This window comes from Saccoglossus kowalevskii, chromosome 15 (genome assembly GCF_978046115.1).
Source record: "Saccoglossus kowalevskii chromosome 15, keSacKowa6.1, whole genome shotgun sequence".
Lineage (NCBI taxonomy): Eukaryota > Metazoa > Hemichordata > Enteropneusta > Harrimaniidae > Saccoglossus > Saccoglossus kowalevskii.
The window spans coordinates 1059577-1085536 of record NC_140655.1 but is presented as its reverse complement, the minus strand read 5'-3'; the positions used below and the strand labels follow the sequence as shown (position 1 = coordinate 1085536).

Genomic DNA, 25960 nt, shown 5'->3' with positions numbered 1-25960 from the left:
AAAAGAAGCCAACGTGGACAAGTTCCGTATTGTTTATCGGGCCCAACAAATGCGAGAACAAGTCTCTAGTTTGTTAGTGTTTTATTTCTGAACAACAAGAAACCCATTAAACTGAACCGACTGTCTAACATTTGTTGCTAATTAAACCTGTAACAAAATAAAACATATCGTGCATACAACCTTTAACCACTAACTTTGACCTTTGACCTCAAACTACGAGATTGAGGTATATCGATCAGGTTGAAGTTTGTGACAATTTCTGATAGATTTTCTACTTTGTTCTCGCCATGTTTAGCGATTTGCCATGCATGACGTACGTTGCGTTTTACTTTGTGTCGTCAAGCATCGTTCAGAGTAATACTCCGTCGTCTGCGGCAAATCATTGGAAATTAAGCGAGCAAGATGGTGTTGTTGTCGTGACGCCTTCGCACGAAGACTCGCTGATAGTTGCCAGACAGGATCCCATATTCCGCGTTCTCGCTCAGAAATATCATTTTGGTGACGATGATGAACGATATAACGGAGACTCGTGTGAAACAAATACACAGAGCTGTGAAAGGTAGGTGTAATTTTAACTTTTGTAGAATGCGAGTCATTTGTTTTGATTGAGGATGTTGACCTTCACGGGGAGGGGGGGGGGGGGTAAGATGTATGCTGTATATGGACCGTTTACCAATTAAGTGACTGCCATTTGATGAAAACAAGAGATCCCGGCACCGAAACCAACCCGGCACCACAATGTACGAGAGAGCTCGGCACCAATTTGAACGGACACGCATTTGTGTTGGATTTATGTTGATTTAACAAACATTTTTATTTTATTTGCAGATATACACATACTTTTAACCTGCTACTCGTACCTGTTTTTTTGGTTGTCGATTTTACGAAAATGTAGATTGTCGATTTCGTGAATGTTTGTCGGTTGCACGTACCATGGACGAACCTCTGTGCACGTACCGATACTTAGTAAATGTGTTTATTATAGTTCTTAATTCAAATACGATACGACAAGTATATAAATCACGAGATGTTTAAACCATATTTCGTGGATGAGTTTGAACAAAATATCAAAGAAAACAAACCAAAAGAATGCAGGGGAAGTTAGCAGATTATTGGCAACAGTATAGAGATGGCACATTGACTACATTTCGTCTTTTGAAGTGTTTGTCACACATAACAGCGCCATCCCAAGAGGAGTAAACCTCATAAAAAACAAAACAACACAGCCCTTTTGAGGGCCACCACATCCTCCAAAAAGAGATATACTGTACCAAACTTGAATGAGTGTTGTATGATTGCTGTAGAAGAAAAGTGTACAATGTATGACCTTTATACTAGTATTCTTTAACTAGTTGCCACTTATAAATTTTGAACTTGTCCTGGAATATATAAAAAAAATGTCGTATATTATTTTAAAAATTCTATGATACAAATAATTAGGCACTAAAATGATTACAATTATGTACATTTCACAACTACATTTAAAATACTGCTTTATTATAAAAAAAAGCATTGAAACAAACACAAATAAAAAAAACAAAACAAATAAAATGATTACAATTACGTACAATTTATTAATACGCATATATATTTTGCAGTTTGACTATTTTTAATTTTACTTAAAGTAAATCAAATGCTGTATTAGTATTAAAAACATGTATACCAAATGAACACAAATTAAAAAAAATAGAAGAAAACATGATAATCAGGAACGAAATTTATTACACAAATTTAATTTCACTAAAAAATACTGTATTAATATAAAAAAAAAATCAGTTTGGTTCAAAACTCTTGCCTGCTAACCCACTTCAAATCACCCACCACCCCACCCCGTCTTTATAATGGTACATCCAAACATGGACGTACATTTACATACGCGCACTGACTGAATATCGGAGTAGCTACAGTCGCCCGAATCATGTCTTCTACTCATCAAATTACACGAAAATGAAAATTTCTGTTCTACCATTCAAGTGACAGGGACTTATACAGTAAGATTAGGTTCATTCGCTGAAGTGCCGGGATCGTTTTGGTGCCGGGATCGTTTTGGTGCCGGGTTCTCTCGTATTTTTAAGTGACTGCCATTTGATAGCGTATAATTCAATTGTTATGCTTTTAATCTTAGTCTTAAGTTTGGTGAAGTCAAGAATTTTGTGATGTCATCATGTATTTGAATGGAAGTTATTAGGACAAGAGAGAGAACACTATTGTTCTCCCATGTTCCGTCATTGCTTTCATTTTTTACCTGCTAAACATTCCTACCGGATTCTGCTGTAAATTCGCCCAACTGAAAAATATTAACATCAAATATTTTTTGGGGGGGGGGGCTTTTATTTTCATTGAAAAATCTACCTACGCCGATTTTCAACGCCGGCAGTTGGACCACCCAAAACGAAAGAAACTATTGTAGAAGCTTATCTAAAATTTTATACATTTTTTTTTCTTGCTGGATTAAAAAGTAGACCATGCATCACATCACATTTACCAGCCACGTGTGCCAAATACAATTATTTTGTTTCATTTTATTAGTAACATAAGTATAATTTCAATCTGATAAAAATCTGATGTAGTGTACAGGCTTTAATTATTTTGGCTATAAACTTATTTTAATTTTATTATTTATTACTTTTGTTATTAATTTTATTATTTTGCTTTGATTTTGATTTTGTGATTTTATTTAATTCCGCCCTACATACATCTGATCCGACGCCGATGTAAGTCCCGTTCAAATCTTGCGTAAGTAACAGCCAATCACAGCCCCCCCCCCCTTTTATACAGGCTGTCGGTTGGCTGGCGAAGATGTATCAGGTTCGTTTATTCAGTCATCGCTCCAATTTTACATCAATCGTAATGATTAGAAGACTGTAAACAGCTATAGTAAACTATGCAAACTGATTTTAAATTGTATAATGGTCACCGGCCCACGGCATCGATGCAGAAAATTGGAGCAAAAAAATATTTCCTGATCAATTATGATGTGTTCCAAATAAAAAATCTTTTAATTCACTACGTTCAATTACCCACCATAGACTCTGATCAGTAAAAATGACTATTTTGAACTGTAGGCATTAATCACAAATTCTGCCGGTGATTGAGAGATAGAATCTAGGTCAGGGGAAGCCCCATGACCCCAAGATTCTTTTACCCCTTACGTCACAAACACAAGTGACCGAGGCCACATGACATTGTAATGGTAGGATAAGTTTTCCTTGTCTTTTTTACCCTTGTGTCGTTTTCCCCTTTGTTGTGTAGTATTTTTTCACAGCAAAGAAATAAAACCCGGGCGACGTAGCTTAAGCTTGGTTTCGTTACGTCTCCTTTCCTACTGTAATTTGCTTCTCTCATGCATGTTGTTTTCATTTTATGCTTGATCTTGGTATTTAGAAATGAATAGTTGTAATGACAGCACCAGCGCTCGCTGCCGTTTTTTGTTGATGTCCTCGTGTTTCGAGTCGACTGTGCAGTGGTTATTCAGAATTTACCAGCATAGAACCCGCATCCGAAATACTTTTGTCGTAGCTGCGTGCAGGGTTCAGGTTTTTTGCCGTGAAGGCGTGTGTTTTTCACTGGAATTCTGAGGCCTGAGATTTTTCTTTCAGAGCCATCAAAATCGCTGAGACTGACCGTGTCGCTCATTTTTTCACAGCAAGGATGCGCGTCCAGTAAACAAATCGGTTAAAGTGAGTTGCATGTTTTGCATGAGTTTGCCTCCAAGTTGAGGGCTTTGGTCGAAGGACTGTCGGGGCAACTGCGTCCCTAGCAGGCCGGGTAGATCAGACGCAGTTGGAGCGAGCTGCCTCCACTGTGGCCCCTCGGTAGGTAAGCAGGAAGAAACACGAAAGCAAGTTTGCATTCAAACACGTCTCTTCCGGGGAACCCCTGTTCCCAGCCGCGGCTCTTCCACTAATTTGGGGGAGGCCGAGGCTCAGGCTAATTGCACCGAGCCTCCTCTGGAGCCTCCGGCACTGCCGAGGTGCTGGCAGCCAAGACTCCGATCTCGGGTACTGGTTTTATACTCCCTTCTTACCGACCCACATTCGTCCCCAGAGGGAACCGACCCTGTCATGAGATGCACAGTCGAACACGCTCCCTCTCACAATTAAAGTAGACACAGTTCGCTCGCGTCGGATACAGCCGGTACTCTGGGCGGTCCCTCAGAGTCTTCCATCCGTAATGACTCGGTGAGCCATGCTTTTGGGGTGATGCGGAGTATCAGCGATCCCAGTGATATGATGTAAATACCCCCACCTTTGATCCTAATGTGACCACCTAAGGTTGCTTCAACGCTTATGGGATCACGGGCATCGGGATCCAAAGCAACCCCGTTGGCACGTCTCTCCCTGTCCGTCTGAGTGCGGAGTGGGGCACAGGACACGCAAATGGTGTTGATGGGCGGACGTTGGTCAGCCGCGGAGGACGTAACGCTTAAGGAAAACCTTAGGCAACACTTCCCGCTGAACCAAATGCTACCCGGTCGGTGTGGTTTCGGGATCAGACCCCAAAGTGTGGGATGAGACCAAAACACCCCCAACCGGATCCCAAGGCTCCTTCCCCAGACCCCGGTACCACGAATTTCTGTTTGGCAAACCGGGTAAAGGGGAACAGTCGCGTTCCATAGGTGTTCTCGCCAGCCCAATCTGAGACGATTCATCATGCCCTGAGGGCAGAGTTGCTTGAGTGCATTATCGTGCGCGCCCAGGACTCAGAGACCTCGGAGGCAGAACGCACCAGCCTTCTAGACCAGGCAACACATTTACTGGTGGGCCACCGCACATCTACGTGCGACATCCCCTAGTGTCACCTAGCTCTCTTGGCCGGGGCCACTACTGTGCAACGAGACGCGGCCTTAGACGCATATGTTTTTGCCGGCGAACTGAGTCAGGGGGTACGTCTCCACCTCAGTAACGCAGACTGGAATCTTCCACCCTCTTTGTTCGGGGAATGGCGGATACAGTCTCGGAGCTTCGGAGTGCAATGAACCAAAGGGTTCAGATCGAATCTGCTAGCGGAGGGCACCGCAAGCACAAAAAACACAACGCCCTAGGGCGTCGTCCGCTAGCCAGAGTCCGCCAGGAGGCAATCGCTCATACCCTTCCATGGGAGGGAAGTCAGTCTCAGCATTTTTGCGGACAGATTTCTCTACCGTCAACACTCCCTGGAAACTCCCAGGTCCCGCTTTGTGGCCTATACCTTCATGCAGAACTGCTTTGGTCATTACTTCAAGTATACTACCCCCGGAGTTGGGTTGGGGTCTAGCTTTCTCGGGCACACCGAACCATGTCGCCATAGCAGCCTTTTGGCTTCTTGCTCCGGGGACAGCACAGGCAAGGTAAGACACCATCCTTTTTGGGTCTTAACTAAGTAGTTGAGTGATTATTGTAGAGTGTTTCATTTCGGACTGGGAAAAGACTTCTGTTTGCTCGGAAAACCCGCCACCTACATGTAATGGCATTTGACTCTTTGCCTACAGTTCAAAATAGTCATTTTGACTGACCGAAGTCTATGGTGGGTAATTGAACGTAGTGAATTTAGGCAGAGGGTTCTCTGAACCCGCCTATATCCCCCCAACCACCCCATTTTTTCTGTATCGTTGGTCTAAGTCTTTGATGCGGAGAGGAAGAAACCAGAGTGGATATCCAGCCGTAATGGCGTCGCCATACGGTCACGTGATTCGTGACGTAAGGGAAAAGAATCTTAGTGTCATGGGGCTTCCCCTGACCTAAATTCTATCTCTCCGTCATTGGTAGAATCGCTGATTACTGCCTACACTTCAAAATAGTCATTTTGACTGACCGGAGGTGGGTTCGGAGAACCCTCTGCCTAATTTCAACTTATTTCATCGTAAGCGAGTGATTCCAATCGCATTTTCAATGCTTGATGCTGTAGAAATGAATATCCGCTATGTTTTGACCTAGGACGGTATTCTTTGACCTGACAGGTCAAGTCGATAATTAACCAATGAAAACAATGGATGATGCCAACGTGTTCAAATTACCATAGCTCATTTAAATATGTTAATGTTTTTGAATGCAACACGGAAGAGACTTGCCGGTGTTGTAGTATGATCTTTTGGCTTAGATTTTGATGGGAAACGGCATGATATTTTTTTGAATAAAAAATTAGTTGTTTTCAAAAGATAAACTGCGCATTTGAAGAATAATTTAACATTGTTTACAGCAATAACAGCTCATTGTCGTAAAGAAATTTACCCATTCACGCTAGTCGCAATAAACATCAATACTCTTGAATAGGCGTCAATGACTACATCAAAAAAAGATTAAAATATCATCATGAAAAAACAGCCGAAAAATGGCCCTGGGCGAATTTAGGGCAGAATCCGGTATAATGCAATTGACACCAAAATCACACAACATGACGAAATCACAGATCCTTGTAAAATAAAGATATTCTATATATATATCCCAATAACAAGTTTTCATAATCCTACCAGGGTCCTTGCACCATATTTCACACACTGCATATTTGAGAAACAGATTAACAGATTGGTGAAACTATTGCATAAAATTCACATCAGCACACATGTAATCGACTGAGTTTATGATTTATCTGAAAGTGTTAAAATTCATTTAACTAAAAAATATACAAGGCTATAATTACGGTATACTACAGTCTTATTTTTAGGCAATAAATAAATTTTGCAATAATGATGAACTAGGAAAACTTATTATAAAGAGAAATTTACTTTGAACTGATAAGTTATTGAAATAGTGCTTGGTCAATTGATGAAATTTCTCTGCTAATACATAGCGTTCACACATGCACAAGCCAAATTCAATCTTTTAATTATGATTTTCAAATATAAGTTTTTCCAGCTGTTTATGCAGTTCGGTATTATCATGGGTTTTTCAATATTTCTGTATGTTTGTATGTAAAACTATTAATTTGGGTCCCATCTGTCTGTGCATTCATTCAAATTATTAAAGACACAGAATTACATATGAATACGATGCATTACATATGCACATGGATTTTAGTTACAATTTGATCAAATATGGCTTATTGGTTCCCATTTTGTGATTGAATTTGCTAAATTGTTATGCTTAACCAGGTCCTAGACAGTTCCTCTGAAATGAACAAGCATATTGAGTAAAGGTGCACGTTTTATTTTTTCAAACAAAGATGGCCAATTGGCCATTTTGTTTTCACTTGTATATCTCCTGATCTATTTTGAAAATTTGTACAGAAGTACTTTACTCATATATATTATTGTTTGATGTGTTTGTGTTTTTGTGACTTGATCAAATTCGTTCTTAAAATGGCAAAATTAGAAAATTAGACTCTACATAGTGTGTTATTTATTCACATCATTCATATCCCCTTATTAGCATATGTTACATTGTACCAGAAGTTTAACACTGGCAAAGTGGAAAGTTCATTCTCATTTTGAGTGTCTGTTGATTATTCAGGAAATCAATGTTTTGCCATTTAGTGCAAGTTCATGGCCGAGACGGTAACTTCAGTTTACTCTGCTTGATTCGTTGAGTCAGAATCCATACATCGGTTGATGAATGTGTCGAGATATCTTGCCATTTCAAGAGATTTTGCATCATTTTTTCAAAGTTTCAGGTTGTCTCTTTAATCTCGAAAATCTTTGCAACAAGTTCTCATTTCTGTCCACACTGCATGTAACTCCAAGTGACAAATTTTTCAGCATACTTGTTTTGATGGCATAGTAGCATGGTCATTTTGGTTCATTTTGAATACATTTATACAGGATTTTAGAGGTTGACCAGATACAAGTTGCATAAACATATATTGCAGTAGTAGTCAGGAGATAATCTTTCAGGGAGTTAAAGTGTCTTACTGCTGTGGATGCATCAAAATTTGACTAAATACCAACCACCAAATCTATTCGTCTCCTGACGGAACTTTAGAAAACATCTTGTTACTGATAAGGATGCTAATTAATTATTCAGTGTTTAAGTGTTTTTTTTTAAGGCTAAAGATTGAAATATTCAAACTTATAGTGAGAGAGGAAAAAGAATTGCCAACATACACATCTTAGATTGGAAGCAAATGCAGATGATCATTTTTTTTTTCTATGCTAGTTTTTCTGTCTGTATGTGTGACTATGCTATATATATAAACTATAGTTTATTCACTTCCAGGCATACTTCATTAAAATTGACATATTCTAAAGATCCACTACTGAAGTGCTTGTTTTCATGCACCCTAGAAATAAAGTATTACCAAAGTATTTCTTTCATAACACCTGTTTTGGTTTTTAATTCTGAAACCTGATGCAACAAAAACTTCATGCAAAGTGCTTACACAATATCAAACAAGAAAGACTATTTACAGGAGTAGACATGTATATCTGATCTGTCTTGACTAATTGCACTCACCTTTTGTACATACCATTACATACATACGTACAGTGAGATAAATGTACACATATGTACTACAACTTGTTGATGTCAAATTCAATTTTTGTTATTACAGCTTTAATTATAGTTTACAATGTGGAGATCCAGTGGAGAACACAGAGTATGATCACTTGGAAGGCATCCAAAGACGTCATTCACATCCAACTTTTCCTGAACCAGAAGTTGCTATGATATTTAAGAAAACTGAAGGAGATCAAATCGATATGAATTTACTTGAAAGCACTTTACAACAAAACATTGATATAGTAAGTAAAGAAACATGCATTTTTGTTTTACACTTATTATAGCAGAACTTGAACTTCAAATAAACATTGAATGCAATTATACTCATACACAAGTTTGTCTTGATGTGCACACATGGAAGAGGAGTAATGAGAGTAATGGCATGGCATGGCATTACTAATTGTCTGTCAACATCAACTTTACATATTTGACTTACATTCTGCTTGCTTTTATGTTCCTAGGGTAAACCTTTCTTAGATTTTCTCATGTCCTGATGATAGCTTTAAATCACTAATTTTGATGAATATTTTTTGCCATTTTTGGTAAAGAGTGATATTTTTGACGAAAAACAACTTGCCTGATTACCGGTACATTGATATTTCATATATCTTGAGTAGAACTCAGTCAGATTTGTTCATTTTGTGATGATGAGTTTAATTTTTAGTGAATATTTAAAAATTATAATTTCAACTATTGTATACAGTGGAGATATATTACCAGACAGGCAGCTTGTTTATTTTTAGCGAATATGGGATGCACACTATTTTTTAAATGACACATAAAATCATCAGGGACATTTTGCCCTTGACATTTTTCACTTGCAAGTACCCAGTAACTTATACATATATGTTATGGTTTCAATGGCAACATTTTGGAAATGGATGTTAATGAAAACTTAATAGTTTAAGCTAATGCCACTTTAATACACTATATGTATGTTTAAATTTTTAATTTGATTCATGGCAGAGCTGGTGACTTTATGATTGGCATGGCAACAACCATATAAACTGCCATTGTTGTCATTTGCATTTCATTTATTCGTTATCTGCCTATGACCAAATAACTACAGACATGTTACAATTTTGATAGGCTGAACTTAAAAAAAGTATAGATAACATAATTGAGATGCATGTTCATTGCCAAAAAAATAACACTACCGGTATTGTGTGGCTGGATACCTTGTAAAGCTTAAAACCGTTATTAAATTTGCTGTCAGGTAAACACTTAGATACTTTCATGTTCTCCTGTGTTTAAGCTTTCAGGTTATGTGTATGTTGTTATACTTGTACATATAATAGCATGCTTAGTAACTATTATAGAATGTCTGAATCACAGATCATTTTTTACTTCTGTGTATGAAGCACACAATGGGAGTCTTTGCAGTTAGCCTGTCTGTATGTGTGTGTGTGTGTGCGTGTATGACCGTCTGTTCAACTATGGCCATGGTTCAACTGATACATGTATCTCAAGAACCATATGCTGGTTTTTGATGAAACTTGATGCATAGGTGCTCTGGGCTGATGCGCAGATTTGATTAGATTTTGGTTAAAATTCATGCTTATTAATTACCTAATTTGCATGATAATTGACTGATATTTAGCTGTTCCATGACTGTTCCACTAATATCTAAAGAACTACTCATTGGATTTTGATGAAACTTGGTACATAGATGCAGACCTGATTGGTTTTGAGTAGAAATCCCATGCATATTAAATACCTAATTTGCATAATGATTTGTCAATTTTCGAAGTACTAATCATCACATTACAATGAAACTTGGTACATACATGTAGATACTCTATGACTGTTCACAGACCTGATTAGTATTGGTTGAAAATCTGTGCAAAATAATTACCTTTTTTGGATAATGATGAGTCAATTTTCAACTTTTCCACTGAAATCTCAAGTACTATCGTGAAATTCCTTTTTGAGGCCGCAGCTTTAATAGAAGCCGCACCCCTAACTTGAGACATTGTTTCATGTTGAAATTGACAAGTTTTGATCCCAGGGAAAAGTCTGCAATATAAGCCGCACCCCAAACTTTCACAAACCAAACAGCCACCACATATTTCAGAAAAAGATATACCATTTAATTTTAAATTACGGCATAATTTTTCGAACATTTCAATGATTCCTGACACTTAAATTGGAGTCTAATTAAGGTTTTCCGTAGTCATTGACGCTTATTCCAGAGTACAGGTTTATTGTGGGTAACGTGACTGGGTAAACTGCGTTTCGACAATGAGCTGTTGTTATCTTCAAAAGTGTCAAATTCTTCTTCAATGCTCAGCTTATCTTTCGAAAACAACTAATTTCTTGATTTAAAAAAAATCATGCCGTTTTCCCATCAAAATCAAAGCCAAACGATCGCACTACAACAATGGTAAATCTCTTCTGTGTTTCGTTTACCATGAAGTCGTTGAACTACATTAACATATTTAAATGAGCTATGGTAATTTAATCACAATGGCACCATCCAGCGTTTCGATTGGTTAATTAGCGACTTGACCTATCAGGTCAACATAACAGTTTCAAGTCACTAAAGATGTTTGAACTAACATGGCGGATATCGTATCGGATCGAGCATTTATATGTGACCAAAATCATTCGCTTGCGGTGAAACTAAGTTGAATTTTCACAACAATTCAACGAATTTATTTTTTGTACATTATTGTAATCACTACTGATTAATAATCAGCAATTGTAACACTTCGAAAACAAGTAAGTTATTCACAATTATTTTATCCTTAATGTTAGAGACAAACCTAAACCTCACAAAAAAATGTATTCGGATTTGGTTAGGAAAAATGTACCTCCTTTGGGCTGTCAAAATAAATGGGAAAAACGGCTTGAAATTCAAATTCCGGACGAAGATTGGAAACCCACCATTTAAACTACCATTTCTCTGTACATTTGATTCCAGGCTGCAGGCATTTCATTATAAATTTTTACATAGGGCAATTTACACAAATAACACTTTGTGTTTATAGAAATTAGTTGATAGTACATTGTGCACTTTTTGTAACGCTGATATTAAAACTCTTGAGCATCTTTTTATTACATGTACTATTACTAGGAGATTTTGGGGGAAATGTCAGCAACTCTGGAAAAAATAGACAAACGTTGATATTTTATTGTCTGACAGGGATATTTGTTTTGGAGTACACGGCAGTTTTTATTGTAATCTTCTCAACCTTTTTATTTTAATTTGTAAACAGCACCTCTATTCTGAATCGAAAAGAGGTTCAGTCCCAAAGGTGGAAGTCGTGGAGAGTATAATGTTAAACACTCGTATTGTAGAGCGACAAATAGCTATCAATGTCTAAATTTAATGAAAAATGGAACAATTTCAATTATGAGTAAATCACTTATTAGCCAGATTTGTCAGCTTATCAATAATGTTCCCCCACTTCCACTTCCTTTAAGCCATCCACTTTTCATTTTTTTGTAATTTGTTCTTTCTTTTTTTTTGTAAATTTATTTATTTAAAGTAATAAAAAAAAAAAAAAAAAAAAGTTATTCACTTGTGTGAAACGCAGTATGACCATTACCGTGATCATTTGCTACTAAGAATGCATTTGTTTTTGTTTTGACTTATTTTAGAATATACTCTTCGTTATCAAAAATAAGAAAATAAATATATATTACATTAAATAATATACTGAGTATTTTTTTCGTTATCATTTTTTTTTTGATTGACTTTTTTTTTTTAATTTCCCCGATGTCTAGATTAAACACGGAATGTACAGTCACTCTGCCGGAAGTCGAACATGCCGCAATCGACTGTGTCAGACGGCTGTCTGCACGGTTACTAAAAGAGTGACTGGTGCTAACGAATTAGTCTATTCAAGAGATTGTAGTATACAGTACCGTAATCTGCAAATGCATACAAATCTATTTGTAGATATTATTTATTGTGCAGTATGTTATACAGTGTGAAATTTCGTTTGTGTACAAGTTTGTCTGTGTGTAAAAATCTGAAAGTGCCTTAGAATCGCAACAAAGTTGCAATCGAGTGTCGTGCATCTCATTAGCATATCATTATCCCTTCTGGCCTTTGTTTTCTGAAAAAAATTCCCACTGTTACCGAAGTGAATGCTCTAATTAAAGCTGCACCAAGACTTCACGCATCTGAATTCGTCCATTGAAAAAATGAATTTTAATTAAAGCCGCGGCCTCAAAAAGGAATTTTACGGTAATCATTACATACCATAGATGTCATAGGACAATGCACAAACCTGATAAGTGTTTGATCAATATTGGTGCATAGTACTAATTTGTATAATTAGTAAATTTACATTTTTACTTTGCCCGTACCATCAAATATAGTAGGGAAAGGTAAATTAAGGGAAAAATTTCTGTCTGGCATTGTCGTTGTCGTCTTTGTCATTAATAATTGTTATTGTATGCACAATAACTTTACTAATGGGCCATTCCAGTTTATATCTGCACCCCCCTGTTGATGAGCTTGTGTGTTTACTTCATACAGGGTATAATTTCCATGGGTGTATAAGTCATACAAAGTTTTATTTCCAAATCACCATTCACCATACAGTAATGGAAATCCAAAACTATAGTTCCTACTTATGAGTAGGATTTCCAAATATACCTCATCATATGGTAATTTACCAAGTTCACAATTTTATATTTGATATGGAAGACCAAACTAGTCCTGATTCACGGTGTTGATGAGCCCATTCGTGCTGCCATCCTAATCTAATTTCAGTAATAACTATTTCATACTGGCCTAATTTTTTTACCATATACAGTCAGAATTCCAAGTTTTTTTAGTCATACTGTTGGAAATCCAACCTCATCAACCGGTATGTGGCGAGATAAACTAGGCCATATTTTATTTAGTAGCCATAACTGCCTGGATTTCCAGTAATTTTTTTTTCATACTCGTCTGGATTTCCAGATTCTGTTTCTTCATATACAGTTGGAATTCCGGGGTTTTTTCCCCATCATACAATGCTGGAAATCTGACCACATCAACAGGGGGGGGGGGGGGGGGGGTACAGATATAAACTAGAATGGCTCAATTCTATTTTAAACTTCATCCAACTTGGTCACCTTATTCATCAGTATAAAGTCTTTCCTGAGTATGAACAACAGATGTCCTGTATGAAATATAATGCACAAATTGAGAAAATCTGATAAAATATTTTGACTCTTTTTACTTGACTGATCACTGGTGAAACACATTCAAAGGTCACTGATCTCAGTGGAAATATGCATTGTTATATGTGTTCAATGAAGCAAATCATTTATCTTGTAATAATATCATTGGTAATGTATATCCCAAATCCCATGGGAATACTATACTGAGTTTTAAAACCAACTCATGGAGAGATTTTTTTTTTCACAGTCTGATACACATTTGCAAATCTACCAATAAAATCTTTACAGAAAGTGTTTTTTGCCGTTTTCAGGAAAAATAAAATGGCGGGAAAAGTCACGTGACCGCTAAAGTTTTTATTTCTAATATTTATTACACATGAGTTGTACTATATACCATAAAAAAGATCTAGATGCCTGGACCCTCAGAAAGTGGTCAAACAGCTACTTCCTGTTTTATTTCAATCCAATATGGCTGCCAAACTAATTGGCCAATCAAAATTCTGAAAGCATGTTGCACCAGTTCATATTAGAGACTATCAGTATAGAGCAATTTAAGACTATTTGGTTCAGTGGTTTTCTCAAACGGCTTGACGAAAAAAGTTACGGAAGAAAGAAGAAGAAGAAGAAGAAGAAGAAAGAAAAAACCGAACAATAAGAATAGGGGCCACGCCCTACAGGCTTGGGCCCCTAAAAACCGAACAATAACAGAAAACAAGATGTCAGAATATCAATATAAGCACTCCTATGAACTGGGTGCCAAACTTTGATCAAGATCTGAAACTAATAAAAAATCTGTTTAGTTCAAAGTTATCAAATCATAAACAAAACATAAAAAATACATAAAAAGCAAAACGTTGCATCCACATTTTGAAAAGAAAATTGTACTAAAAATATGTATTCTGTATTTGACAAACAGTTCATTTAACAAATGAAAATTCACAGGAATTTGTTTCAGCTATTAGAACAGAATGATAGAACTTTTATAATACTAATTTAAAAACGTACTTCAAAAACAAAGGTTGCAGTGTTTGAAGATGTAGATTCTCAGGAGGCAACAGTACTGTTGACTTCTCTCTCCACTGGACACTAACTATTTAAGTTGATTTGCATACAAAGCAGAGCTTGCAACATGATAGCTATTCATAGAGGATGTTTTTTTTTACTTTTCATATAATACAGTAGTCACACAATGAATATAATAATGCAGTTCATATTTGTCTCAGTGAATCATTAATTTTTGACATACACCTGTACAAAATACTTGGACAAAAGTCAGCTAAGATTTTCTGGTATCTTGCATGTTTTATGAATCTATTCACGTCTAAATGCATCACTTTTTTTCTGAGATGCGGCATTTGTTTTTATACTAAATTATCTGAATTACTTTGAATAAAGCTAGTGATTATGACCATTAAAATAATTAAACAAATTAGGCACCAATGTTTTTGTAAGATATTTACATACATGTATATCATGGACTTTTATTAGATAGGCTTGCCATTGAACATATTTGGTACTTTTATTAGATAGGCTTGCCATTGAACATTGTTAGTATTTTTATTAGATAGTCTTGCCATTGAACATATTTGGTACTTTTATTAGATAGTCTTGCCATTGAACATATTTGGTACTTTTATTAGACAGGCTTGCCATTGAACATATTTGGTACTTTTTACCTTGCCCGTACCATCAAAGATGGAAGGGAAAGGTATATTAAGGGAAAACTTTTGTCCGTCGTTGTCGTCGTCGTCGTTGTCGTTAATAATTGTTATTGTGTGCATAATAACTTTACTAATTCTATTCCAAACTTTATCAAACTTGGTCACCTTATTCATCAGTATAAAGTCTTCCCTGAGTTTGAACAACAGATGTCCTGTATGAAAATATCATGCAAAAATTGAGAAAATCTGATAAAATATTTTGACTGTTCCTACTTGACTGATCACTGGTGATACACATCAAAGGTCACTGATCTCAGTGGAAATATGCATTGTTGTATGTGTTCAATGAAGCAAATGATTTATCTTGTAATAATATCCTTGGTAATGTATCTCAGAATCCCATACTGGGTTTCAAAACCAACTCATGGAGAGATTGCACAGTCTGATACACATTTGCAAACCTACCAATAAAATCTTTACAGAAAACAAGATGTCAGATAATCAATATAAGCACTGCTATGAACTGGGTGCCAAACTTTGATCAAGATCTGAAGCTAATAGAAAATCTGTTTAGTCAAAAGTTATCAAATCAAAAACAATACATAAAAAATACATTAAAAGCAAAACATTTCATCCACATTTTAAAAAGAAAATTATTCTAAAATATATGTATTCTGTATTTGACAAACAGTTCATTCGACAAATGAAAACTCACAGGAATATGTTTCAGCTATTAGAACAGAATGATAGAGTTTTTATAATACTAGTTTAAAAACACACTTCAGAGATTGCAGTGTTTGAAGATGTAGTTTCTCAGGAGGCAACAGTACTGTTGATTTCTCCCTCCACTGGACACCAACTATTTAAGTTGATTTGCATACAAAGCAGAGCTTGCAACATGATAGCTATTCATAAAGGGTGTTTTTTTTTTACTTTTCATATAATACAGTAGTCACACAATGAGGCAGTTCATATTTGTCTCAGTGAATCATTCATTTTTGACAGACACCTGTACAAAATACTTGAACTAAAGCCAGCTAAATTTTTCTGTTATCTTGCATGTTTTATGAATCTATTCACATCTAAATGCAGCACTTTTTATTTGCAATGAGACATTTGTTTTTATTCTAAATATCTCAATTACTTTCAATAAAGCTGGAAATTATGTTCCTTAAAATAATTAAACAAATAAGGCACCAATGTTTTTGTAAGATATTTACATCTTTTAAGGACATTCGGTAGACTGATTCCCCACTGTTGGTTCAACCCCAAAACTTGTTTGTATTCAAAATTAATTATGACAATGCATATTTATATTGAAACAAATTATGATAAAGGGAATTATATTATATAACAAAGGGCAAGGTCACCAGAGTTCAACTATGTTATTAGATAGGCTTGCTATTGAACACATTTGGTACTTTTATTAGACAGGCTTGCAATTGAACATATTTGGTACTTTTATTAGATAGGCTTGCCATTGAACATATTTGGTACTTTTATTAGATAGGCTTGCAATTGAACATATTTTGGTACTTTTATTAGACAAACTTGCCATTGAACATTGTTGGTATTTTTATTAGATAGTCTTGCCATTGAACATATTTTGGTACTTTTATTAGACAAACTTGCAATTGAACATATTTGGTACTTTTATTAGATAGTCTTGCCATTGAACATGTTTGGTACTTTTATTAGACAGACTTGCAATTGAACATATTTTGGTACTTTTATTAGACAGGCTTGCAATTGAACATATTTTGGTACTTCTATTAGATAGGCTTGCCATTGAACATTGTTGGTATTTTTATTAGATAGTCTTGCCATTGAACATATTTTGGTACTTTTATTAGATAGGCTTGCCTTTGAACATATTTGGTACTTTTATTAGACAGGCTTGCCATTGAACATATTTGGTACTTTTATTAGATAGGCTTGCAATTGAACATATTTTGGTACTTTTATTAGATAGGCTTGCCATTGAACATTGTTGGTATTTTTATTAGATAGTCTTGCCATTGAACATATTTTGGTAGTTTTATTAGATAGGCTTGCCATTGAACATATTTGGTACTTTTATTAGACAGGCTTGCAATTGAACATATTTGGTACTTTTATTAGATAGGCTTGCAATTGAACATATTTTGGTACTTTTATTAGACAGGCTTGCCATTGAACATATTTGGTACTTTTATTAGATAGTCTTGCCATTGAACATATTTGGTACTTTTATTAGATAGGCTTGCCATTGAACATTGTTGGTATTTTTATTAGATAGTCTTGCCATTGAACATATTTTGGTACTTTTATTAGATAGTCTTGCCATTGAACATATTTGGTACTTTTATTAGATAGGCTTGCAATTGAACATATTTGGTACTTTTATTAGATAGGCTTGCCATTGAACATATTTGGTACTTTTATTAGATAGTCTTGCCATTGAACATATTTGGTACTTTTATTAGATAGTCTTGCAATTGAACATATTTTGGTACTTTTATTAGATAGGCTTGCTATTGAACATATTTGGTACTTCTATTAGACAGACTTGCCATTGAACATATTTGATACTTTTATTAGATAGTCTTGCCATTGAACATATTTGGTACTTTTATTAGACAGGCTTGCAATTGAACATATTTTGGTACTTTTATTAGATAGGCTTGCCATTGAACATTGTTGGTATTTTTATTAGATAGTCTTGCCATTGAACATATTTTGGTAGTTTTATTAGATAGGCTTGCCTTTGAACATATTTGGTACTTTTATTAGACAGGCTTGCCATTGAACATATTTGGTACTTTTATTAGATCGGCTTGCAATTGAACATATTTTGGTACTTTTATTAGATAGGCTTGCCATTGAACATTGTTGGTATTTTTATTAGATAGTCTTGCCATTGAACATATTTTGGTAGTTTTATTAGATAGGCTTGCCATTGAACATATTTGGTACTTTTATTAGACAGGCTTGCAATTGAACATATTTGGTACTTGCATTAGATAGGCTTGCAATTGAACATATTTTGGTACTTTTATTAGACAGGCTTGCCATTGAACATATTTGGTACTTTTATTAGATAGGCTTGCCATTGAACATTGTTGGTATTTTTATTAGATAGTCTTGCCATTGAACATATTTTGGTACTTTTATTAGATAGGCTTGCAATTGAACATATTTGGTACTTTTATTAGACAGGCTTGCCATTGAACATATTTGGTACTTTTATTAGACAGACTTGCCATTGAACATATTTGGTACTTTTATTAGATAGGCTTGCAATTGAACATATTTGGTACTTGTATTAGATAGGCTTGCCATTGAACATATTTGGTACTTCTATTAGACAGACTTGCCATTGAACATATTTGGTACTTTTATTAGACAGACTTGCAATTGAACATATTTTGGTACTTCTATTAGATAGGCTTGCCATTGAACATATTTGGTACTTTTATTGGACAGGCTTGCAATTGAACATATTTTGGTACTTTTATTAGATAGGCTTGCTATTGAACATATTTTGGTACTTTTATTAGATAGGCTTGCTATTGAACATATTTTGGTACTTCTATTAGACAAACTTGCAATTGAACATATTTTGGTACTTTTATTAGATAGGCTTGCAATTGAACATATTTTGGTACTTCTATTAGACAAACTTGCAATTGAACATATTTTGGTACTTTTAATAGATAGTCTTGCCATTGAACATATTTGGTACTTTTATTAGATAGGCTTGCAATTGAACATATTTTGGTACTTTTATTAGATAGGCTTGCCATTGAACATATTTGGTACTTCTATTAGATAGTCTTGCTATTGAAAATATTTGGTACTTTTATTAGATAGGCTTGCCATTGAACATATTTGGTACTTCTATTAGACAGGCTTGCCATTGAAAATATTTGGTACTTTTATTAGACAGACTTGCAATCGAAAATATTTGGTACTTTTATTAGATAGGCTTGCTATTGAACATATTTTGGTACTTTTATTAGATAGGCTTGCCATTGAACATATTTGGTACTTTTATTAGATAGGCTTGCTATTGAACATATTTCGTACTTCTATTAGACAAACTTGCAATTGAACATATTTTGGTACTTCTATTAGATAGGCTTGCTATTGAACATATTTGGTACTTCTATTAGACAGACTTGCAATTGAACATATTTTGGTACTTCTATTAGATAGGCTTGCTATTGAACATATTTGGTACTTCTATTAGACAAACTTGCAATTGAACATATTTTGGTACTTTTATTAGATAGGCTTGCCATTGAACATATTTGGTATTTCTATTAGATAGTCTTGCTATTGAAAATATTTGGTACTTTTATTAGATAGGCTTGCCATTGAACATATTTGGTACTTCTATTAGACAGGCTTGCCATTGAAAATATTTGGTACTTTTATTAGACAGACTTGCAATCGAAAATATTTGGTACTTTTATTAGACAGACTTGCAATTGAACATATTTTGGTACTTTTATTAGATAGGCTTGCTGTTGAACATATTTTGGTACTTCTATTAGACAGACTTGCCATTGAATGTGTTTGAATAAAAATGCCATCATTCACTTAGTCCAGCTACTGACATTTAAATGTATTTCTTTTTTTTTCAGTTCCCAAATTCTCTGTCAGTTTTAAATGAAGTTGGTAATTTCTGGAGAGTGAAAGGCAATACATTATTGGCTATAGAGTGTTTTCGCAAAGCGCTGAGTATCCAACCCAACAATGGTGACATTTTAATCAATTTAGCTCGCGTCTTGTTCAATCTCCAGTACTTGGATGATGCTGTTTATCTGACCCGCAAATCACTTGAAATGAAATCACCAGATCAAAACACATGGCTACAACATTTTACTCTTGGTGAGATTCTTAAATCACTTGGTCACTACCACGAAGCTTCAGAACATTTACATCATGCTTTAGAACTGAATCCTACGTTTTACCCGATTCGACAACACCTAGAAGCATTGCAATCACCATCAAACTCCAGTGCAACCATTTATACCTTCATTATAATTGGTTGTCTCATAGTCGGTGTATTAGTTGGTCTACACATTGCGACTGATGCTGGCCACAAAGATTCAACTCATCCCAAACGCTCTCCAAAATGTGCAGTTCCTTGGAATAGTGCCAAATTCCCGGTACCACCTAGACTGATGAAGTTAAAGAAATATCATGTTTAGGGTTTAAATACATATTCATCTCTTTGTGGATTAATTTTTTTATTTTTGTTGTAGAACCTTGAATTGAATGTAAATTTCTAGATGGTATTATTATTATCTACCGATATATGTTGTTTGAATGCATTTGTTATTCTTGTCAAGTGTGTATTACATACAGTGTGTGTATGTTTGAAGAAACTTATTCACATGTTTTTTTTTATCATGTTTTATTGAGTTACATGAAAAGAGTACATGCATGTAACAGTAAATGGTATTAAACTACTAAAACAACAAGCTATGAGGTAATAATCCAATGCATATTGGTTTGATAGAATTCATCTTCATGGTATAAATATGACTTTTTGGCAGCAGAAGCAGATGGTTGTATTTTAAAGTTTCCTAGGAAGTTTCAGAATGTTGAAAAATTTTGATTTAAAAGTTTTAAAAAATCACACAAAATGTTAAAATTGTTTAGAAAGTCCTAAAATTTGCGCTGAAAAGTTGTACATGGGAAATCAAAAAGATAGTTGCTAAGTCAAAAAAGTTGTAAACATTGCCCAGAAAGTCAAAAAAGTTGGTTGGAAATTGAAAAAATTTTGCTGAGAAGTAGTAATAGTTGAAAAAGTTGGTTTAAATGTTGCAAAAAAGTTGATTGGAATGTTGACAAAGCTGCCCTCAAGTCATAAAAGTAACCTGAACGATGGAAAACACTGGCTGAAAAGTTGTCTGAAGTTAAAACAGTTGTTTCAAAATAGGTGTCTGAAAATTCAATAAGTTGCTTATAAAGAAGTAAAAGTTGTTTGCAATATCCAAAAATGTTGAAAAAGTTATTTTGAAAGTTGTAAAATATTATTGGACAATGAAAAGGAAGGTCTGCAAAAGTTAAACAATTTTGTATGAAAAGTGCAGAAAATCCAGAATGTAGGAGAAAAGCGTGAAAAAGTGGGAAATTTATAAACTCAAGCTCAACAGGGTCTTGTTTTCCCGGTAATTCTGCCAAGCCCGTTTGAAGTTTGAAAGGCACAGAATTTGTTAGAAAGTTGAAGTAAGATGGAAAGTAGTAAAATCACCTGGAATGTAAAAAAAAATGTGGGTCGAAAAAGCTGGCTACATTTTGCCCAATAAGTCAAAAAAGAAATTTGCTGCAATTATCATGATTAGCTAGAAAGTTAAAAGTTGGCATGAAGCATATCTAACAGTTACTAGTAAAATATGCCTGGATATTTAAGTTATCATGCTTGGAAAGCCATAAAATCTTAAGTTAGTGAAAAGTAAAAAGTTGCCCAAAAGTCATAAAACGTGATTGGAAAGTTGTAATAGTCGTCACGTCAGCAAAGTGGTACAAAATGTCTGGAGTGCCTTTGATAGAAAGCTGTAAATGTTGTCTTAAAGTCAACAGTAAAGTCAATCATGGTAGGATGGAAAGTCCAATAAGCTGACGTTTTTTGACAACCTTTTAATCAACCTTTTTTTAGCTCCGCTGTCGACTTTGTCGAGCGGAGCTTATCATATGAGTGATTGTCCGTCGTTGTCGTCCGTGTCAATGTTTTACTTTTTCGACTTCTTCTTGAAAACTACAAGCCTGAATGCTTTGATACTTGGTGTATATGTACCTTGTTCATTTCATATTGATATCTTCAATTCTCTAATTTTGGTGAATATTTTTGTCATTTTTAGTAAAAAGTGATATTTTCAACTTCTTGTTAAAAACCGCAAGTCCAATTGCTTTGATATTACATATATAGGTACTACATGTGGACCTCTCCCGGATTTGTTCATTTTGTAATGATATCTTTAATTCTCTAATTTTGATGAAGATTTTTGTCTTTTTTGGTAAAAAGTGATATTTTCGACTTCTTGTTAAAAACCGTTTGACAAATATTCGCACAGCCCCCAACAAATCACAGAAAAGTTAAAAAGCCATTCCCAGCTAAAAGTTACCCAAATTGTCTTGGCAATGAAAACAAATTCTAAAAAATAATTTTAGGAGGACATGCATTTGGCACAAAGGTATTCAAAAAACAGTTTTTTAGCTCCGCTGTCGACATTGTTGAGCAGAGCTTATCATATGAGTGATTGTCCGTCGTTCGTCGTCTGTCATTCGTGTCAATGTTTTACTTGTTCGACTTCTTCTTGAAAACTATGAGCCTGAATGCTTTGATACTTGGTGTATATGTACGTTGGGTGTGACAACAGGTATTGTACACTGTGGCTAGAGCTGGGAAGATATATTGGATTTGTTAGATTTGTTCATTTCATGATGATATCTTCAATTCTCTAATTTTGATGAATATTTTTGTCATTTTTGGTAAAAAGTAATATTTTCGACTTCTAGTAAAAAATCGCAAGTCCAATTGTTTTGATATTACATATATGTATACTACATGTGGACCTCTCTCAGATTTGTTCATTTCATGATGATATCTTCAATTCTCTAATTTTGATGAAGATTTTTGTCTTTTTTGGTAAAAAGTGATATTTTCGACTTCTTGTTAAAAACCGCAAGTCCAATTGCTTTGATATTACTTATATAGGTACTACATGTGGTCCTCTCTAAGATTTGTTCATTTCATGATGATATCTTCAATTCTCTAATTTTGATGAATATTTTTGTCTTTTTTGGTAAAAAGTGATATTTTCGACTTCTTGTTAAAAACTGCAATTCCAATTGCTTTGATATTACATATATAGGCACTACATGTGGACCTCTCTCTGATTTATTCATTTTGTAATGATATCTTTAATTCTCTAATTTTGGTGAATATTTTTGTCGTTTTTGGTAAAAAGTGATATTTTCGACTTCTTGTTAAAAACCACAAGTTCGATTGCTTTTATATTACATATATACGTACTACATGTGGACCTCTTTCAGATTGTTAATTTCGTGGTGATATCTTCAATTATCTAATTTTAATGATTATTTTTGTCATTTTTGGTGAAAAGTGATATTTTTGAATTCTTGTTAAAAACAGCAAGTCTACATATTGTTAATTTTTTAATGATAACAGCGGAGCTATCTCAGCCAAGAGGCTGCTTGTTTGGTCGTTGCTATGGAATGGTGGACCGGGAGTTTTTATTTTATTTTACCACCTAACTAAAAAAGTATGAACTGCCTGCCAAGTTTGAACAAAATCGGCCCAGCCAAAAACATTCAGAGAAGAGTTACAAAAATGTAATTCGTGAAGACGACACACACACAAGCAAGCAAGCAAACAAACAAAAATGATTTTAAGGGCAATCCTAGGGGAGCGGATCATCAAAAAGTGATTTTAAGGGCAATTCTAGGGAGCAGATCACCAACAAGTAATTTTAAGGGCAATTCTAGGGAGCGGATCACCAACAAGTGATTTTAAGGGCAATTCTAGGGGAGCGGATCATCAAAAAGTGATTTTAAGGGCAATTCTAGGGAGCGGATCACCAAGTGATTTTAAGGGCAATTCTAGGGAGCGGATCACCAACAAGTGATTTTAAGGGCAATTCTAGGGAGCGGATCACCAACAAGTGATTTTAAGGGCAATTCTAGGGAGCGGATCACCAACAAGTGATTTTAAGGGCAATTCTAGGGAGCGGATCATCAAAAAGTGATTTTAAGGGCAATTCTAGGGAGTGGATCACCAACAAGTGATTTTAAGGGCAATTCTAGGGAGCGGATCACCAACAAGTGATTTTAAGGGCAATTCTAGAGGAGCGGATCATCAAAAAGTGATTTTAAGGGCAATAAAGGAGCGGATCACCAACAAGTGATTTTAAGGGCAATTCTAGGGAGCGGATCACCAACAAGTGATTTTTAAGGGCAATTTTAGGGGAGCGGATCATCAATAAGTGATTTTAAGGGCAATTCTAGAGGAGCAGATCATCAAAAAGTGATTTTAAGGGCAATACAGGAGCGGATCACCAACAAGTGATTTTAAGGGCAATTCTAGGGAGCGGATCTGTTGCTCAAATCCTTTTTTACCGTTTATGTGCACGATGACTCATATTAAATGCCATAACAGCAATTGGATATGATTTCAATAAAGTGTAATTATTATCATCATATGCGTATTGACTGCAATGTTTGGGTCAAAGAAACAGATTGGCGAATGAGGGTGTGATGATCCGTGGTACATCATGGCCATTTCAGGATGTAAACTCGTTCTTACAATAAATTAAATACAACATTAGTATATTAGGCCCATTTTGTATGATATTTCCATTGTGTGCATGCGACACAAAACTTAATATATTGCCAAATATTTTGATTTCAATTATTTCCATGGGATACCAAATTTAGTATTTTTTGGCAAATTTGTAATTCATTATCAGTATCAGTGTGTTTAAATTTCCGCGAATTAACATTATGGCATTTTACGTCTGTCAATTAACGGCCAAATAAATGCGTGGAATCATTAATTACTAAGGACCTAGCGTAGAATTGGAAATTACTCCAAATAAACAAATGTTCAATTCGGTAACAGGATAATAGTATATTTGGTTATTGATGAAATAATAGGGCGCCACCAGACGGTCTGGCTTAGCAAGTGCGTCGTGCTTCTTTCATGAAGTTGACGCTGATTGTGCACAAAGGAAGCCGCTCATCCCGCCATTGGATGGCGGCACATCGTGTATGTGGTGTTTACAAAGGACGTAGAGATGATCCGTGGTACATCGTGACCAATAATAAAATGATTGGTTGTCCAACTACTGGTGTGTCTTTTATTTCTGAGCTAAATGTGCAACCAAAGTCCCGCCATTTATTTTTCATGGTTGTTCGATCATAGTCGTCTGCACCAGTATTGCTAGTTCTAAGTTTGGTTTACTATGTTGGTCGTTCGACACCATATTCTCTTTCGGTACCGACGCCAAACTCGGCGTCCTGGGAAGGAAATCTACTCACCACGTCACTCCACCTCGAAACCTTTCGTTCCCGGAAACGTACTTTCCAATACGAGACTGATTTTTTTATAAGTTCGGCCATTTGAAATCATATTCTGGACAAAATTGTTATCAATTAAATGGTTGGCTTCCATTGCTGCTCCAAATCATTCAGAAAATGGCAGCGCAAAAACCGCGCAAATTCATTTCACCGCCACTTTACAGCGGTTTTCACACAGACATCAGTTAATTCCGTTACCCAACGGCTGAAGCAATTTCACATCGACCAGACACGCCCCAAAACAGATGACGAGATTTGACAGGATCGGCCAATGCGCATGCGTATAAAACAGCTGGTACTAATATCCTAATTTCCTAATATCTTATTTTGCACTCGTACAATGCAAAATACATATTTGATTAGGTTGGTTGGCCATCAAGTACCATCCTATGGCACCCAATTCATATATCACCAATACCATAGTACAGAGTTATGTTAACAGCGAGTCACAAATAACACTAATATACTAAATTTTTATTTAATTAATTGTACGGATGAGATTACATTGTGAAATGGCCACGATGTACCACGGATCCGTGATTTCGGCAAGAGCCGAGTGGGTCCCTATACGAGTCTAACGTGAACGCAGCTGATGCAATCCCTCTCCAAACATGAAGGAATAAAATGTCGGCACGTGCCGTAACTCGAGCAAACGATATCAAAATAATCCATCCA

At 35.4% G+C, this 25960-nt stretch overlaps 1 protein-coding gene across 1 annotated transcript; it reads left to right on the top strand.

Moving 5' to 3' along the window:
• Window positions 1-122: 122 nt before the first annotated feature.
• On the top strand, window positions 123-24406 carry LOC100376627 (uncharacterized). The gene is made up of 3 exons (XM_002735580.4): window positions 123-559; window positions 8464-8653; window positions 19822-24406. Exons 1-3 carry the CDS (start codon window positions 288-290, stop codon window positions 20389-20391), a joined length of 1032 nt encoding a protein of 343 aa, XP_002735626.1. The 5' UTR covers window positions 123-287; the 3' UTR covers window positions 20392-24406.
• The last annotated feature ends 1554 nt before the right edge of the window (window positions 24407-25960 follow it).

Excerpts from the sequence above, each read along its gene's own strand:
- LOC100376627 (XM_002735580.4), top strand. The coding sequence starts at position 288 with ATGTTTAGCGATTTGCCATGCATGACGTACGTTGCGTTTTACTTTGTG. Across the intron at positions 560-8,463 it reads AATACACAGAGCTGTGAAAG|CTTTAATTATAGTTTACAAT; the intron begins GTAGGTGTAATT and ends TTGTTATTACAG. Across the intron at positions 8,654-19,821 it reads TACAACAAAACATTGATATA|TTCCCAAATTCTCTGTCAGT; the intron begins GTAAGTAAAGAA and ends TTTTTTTTTCAG.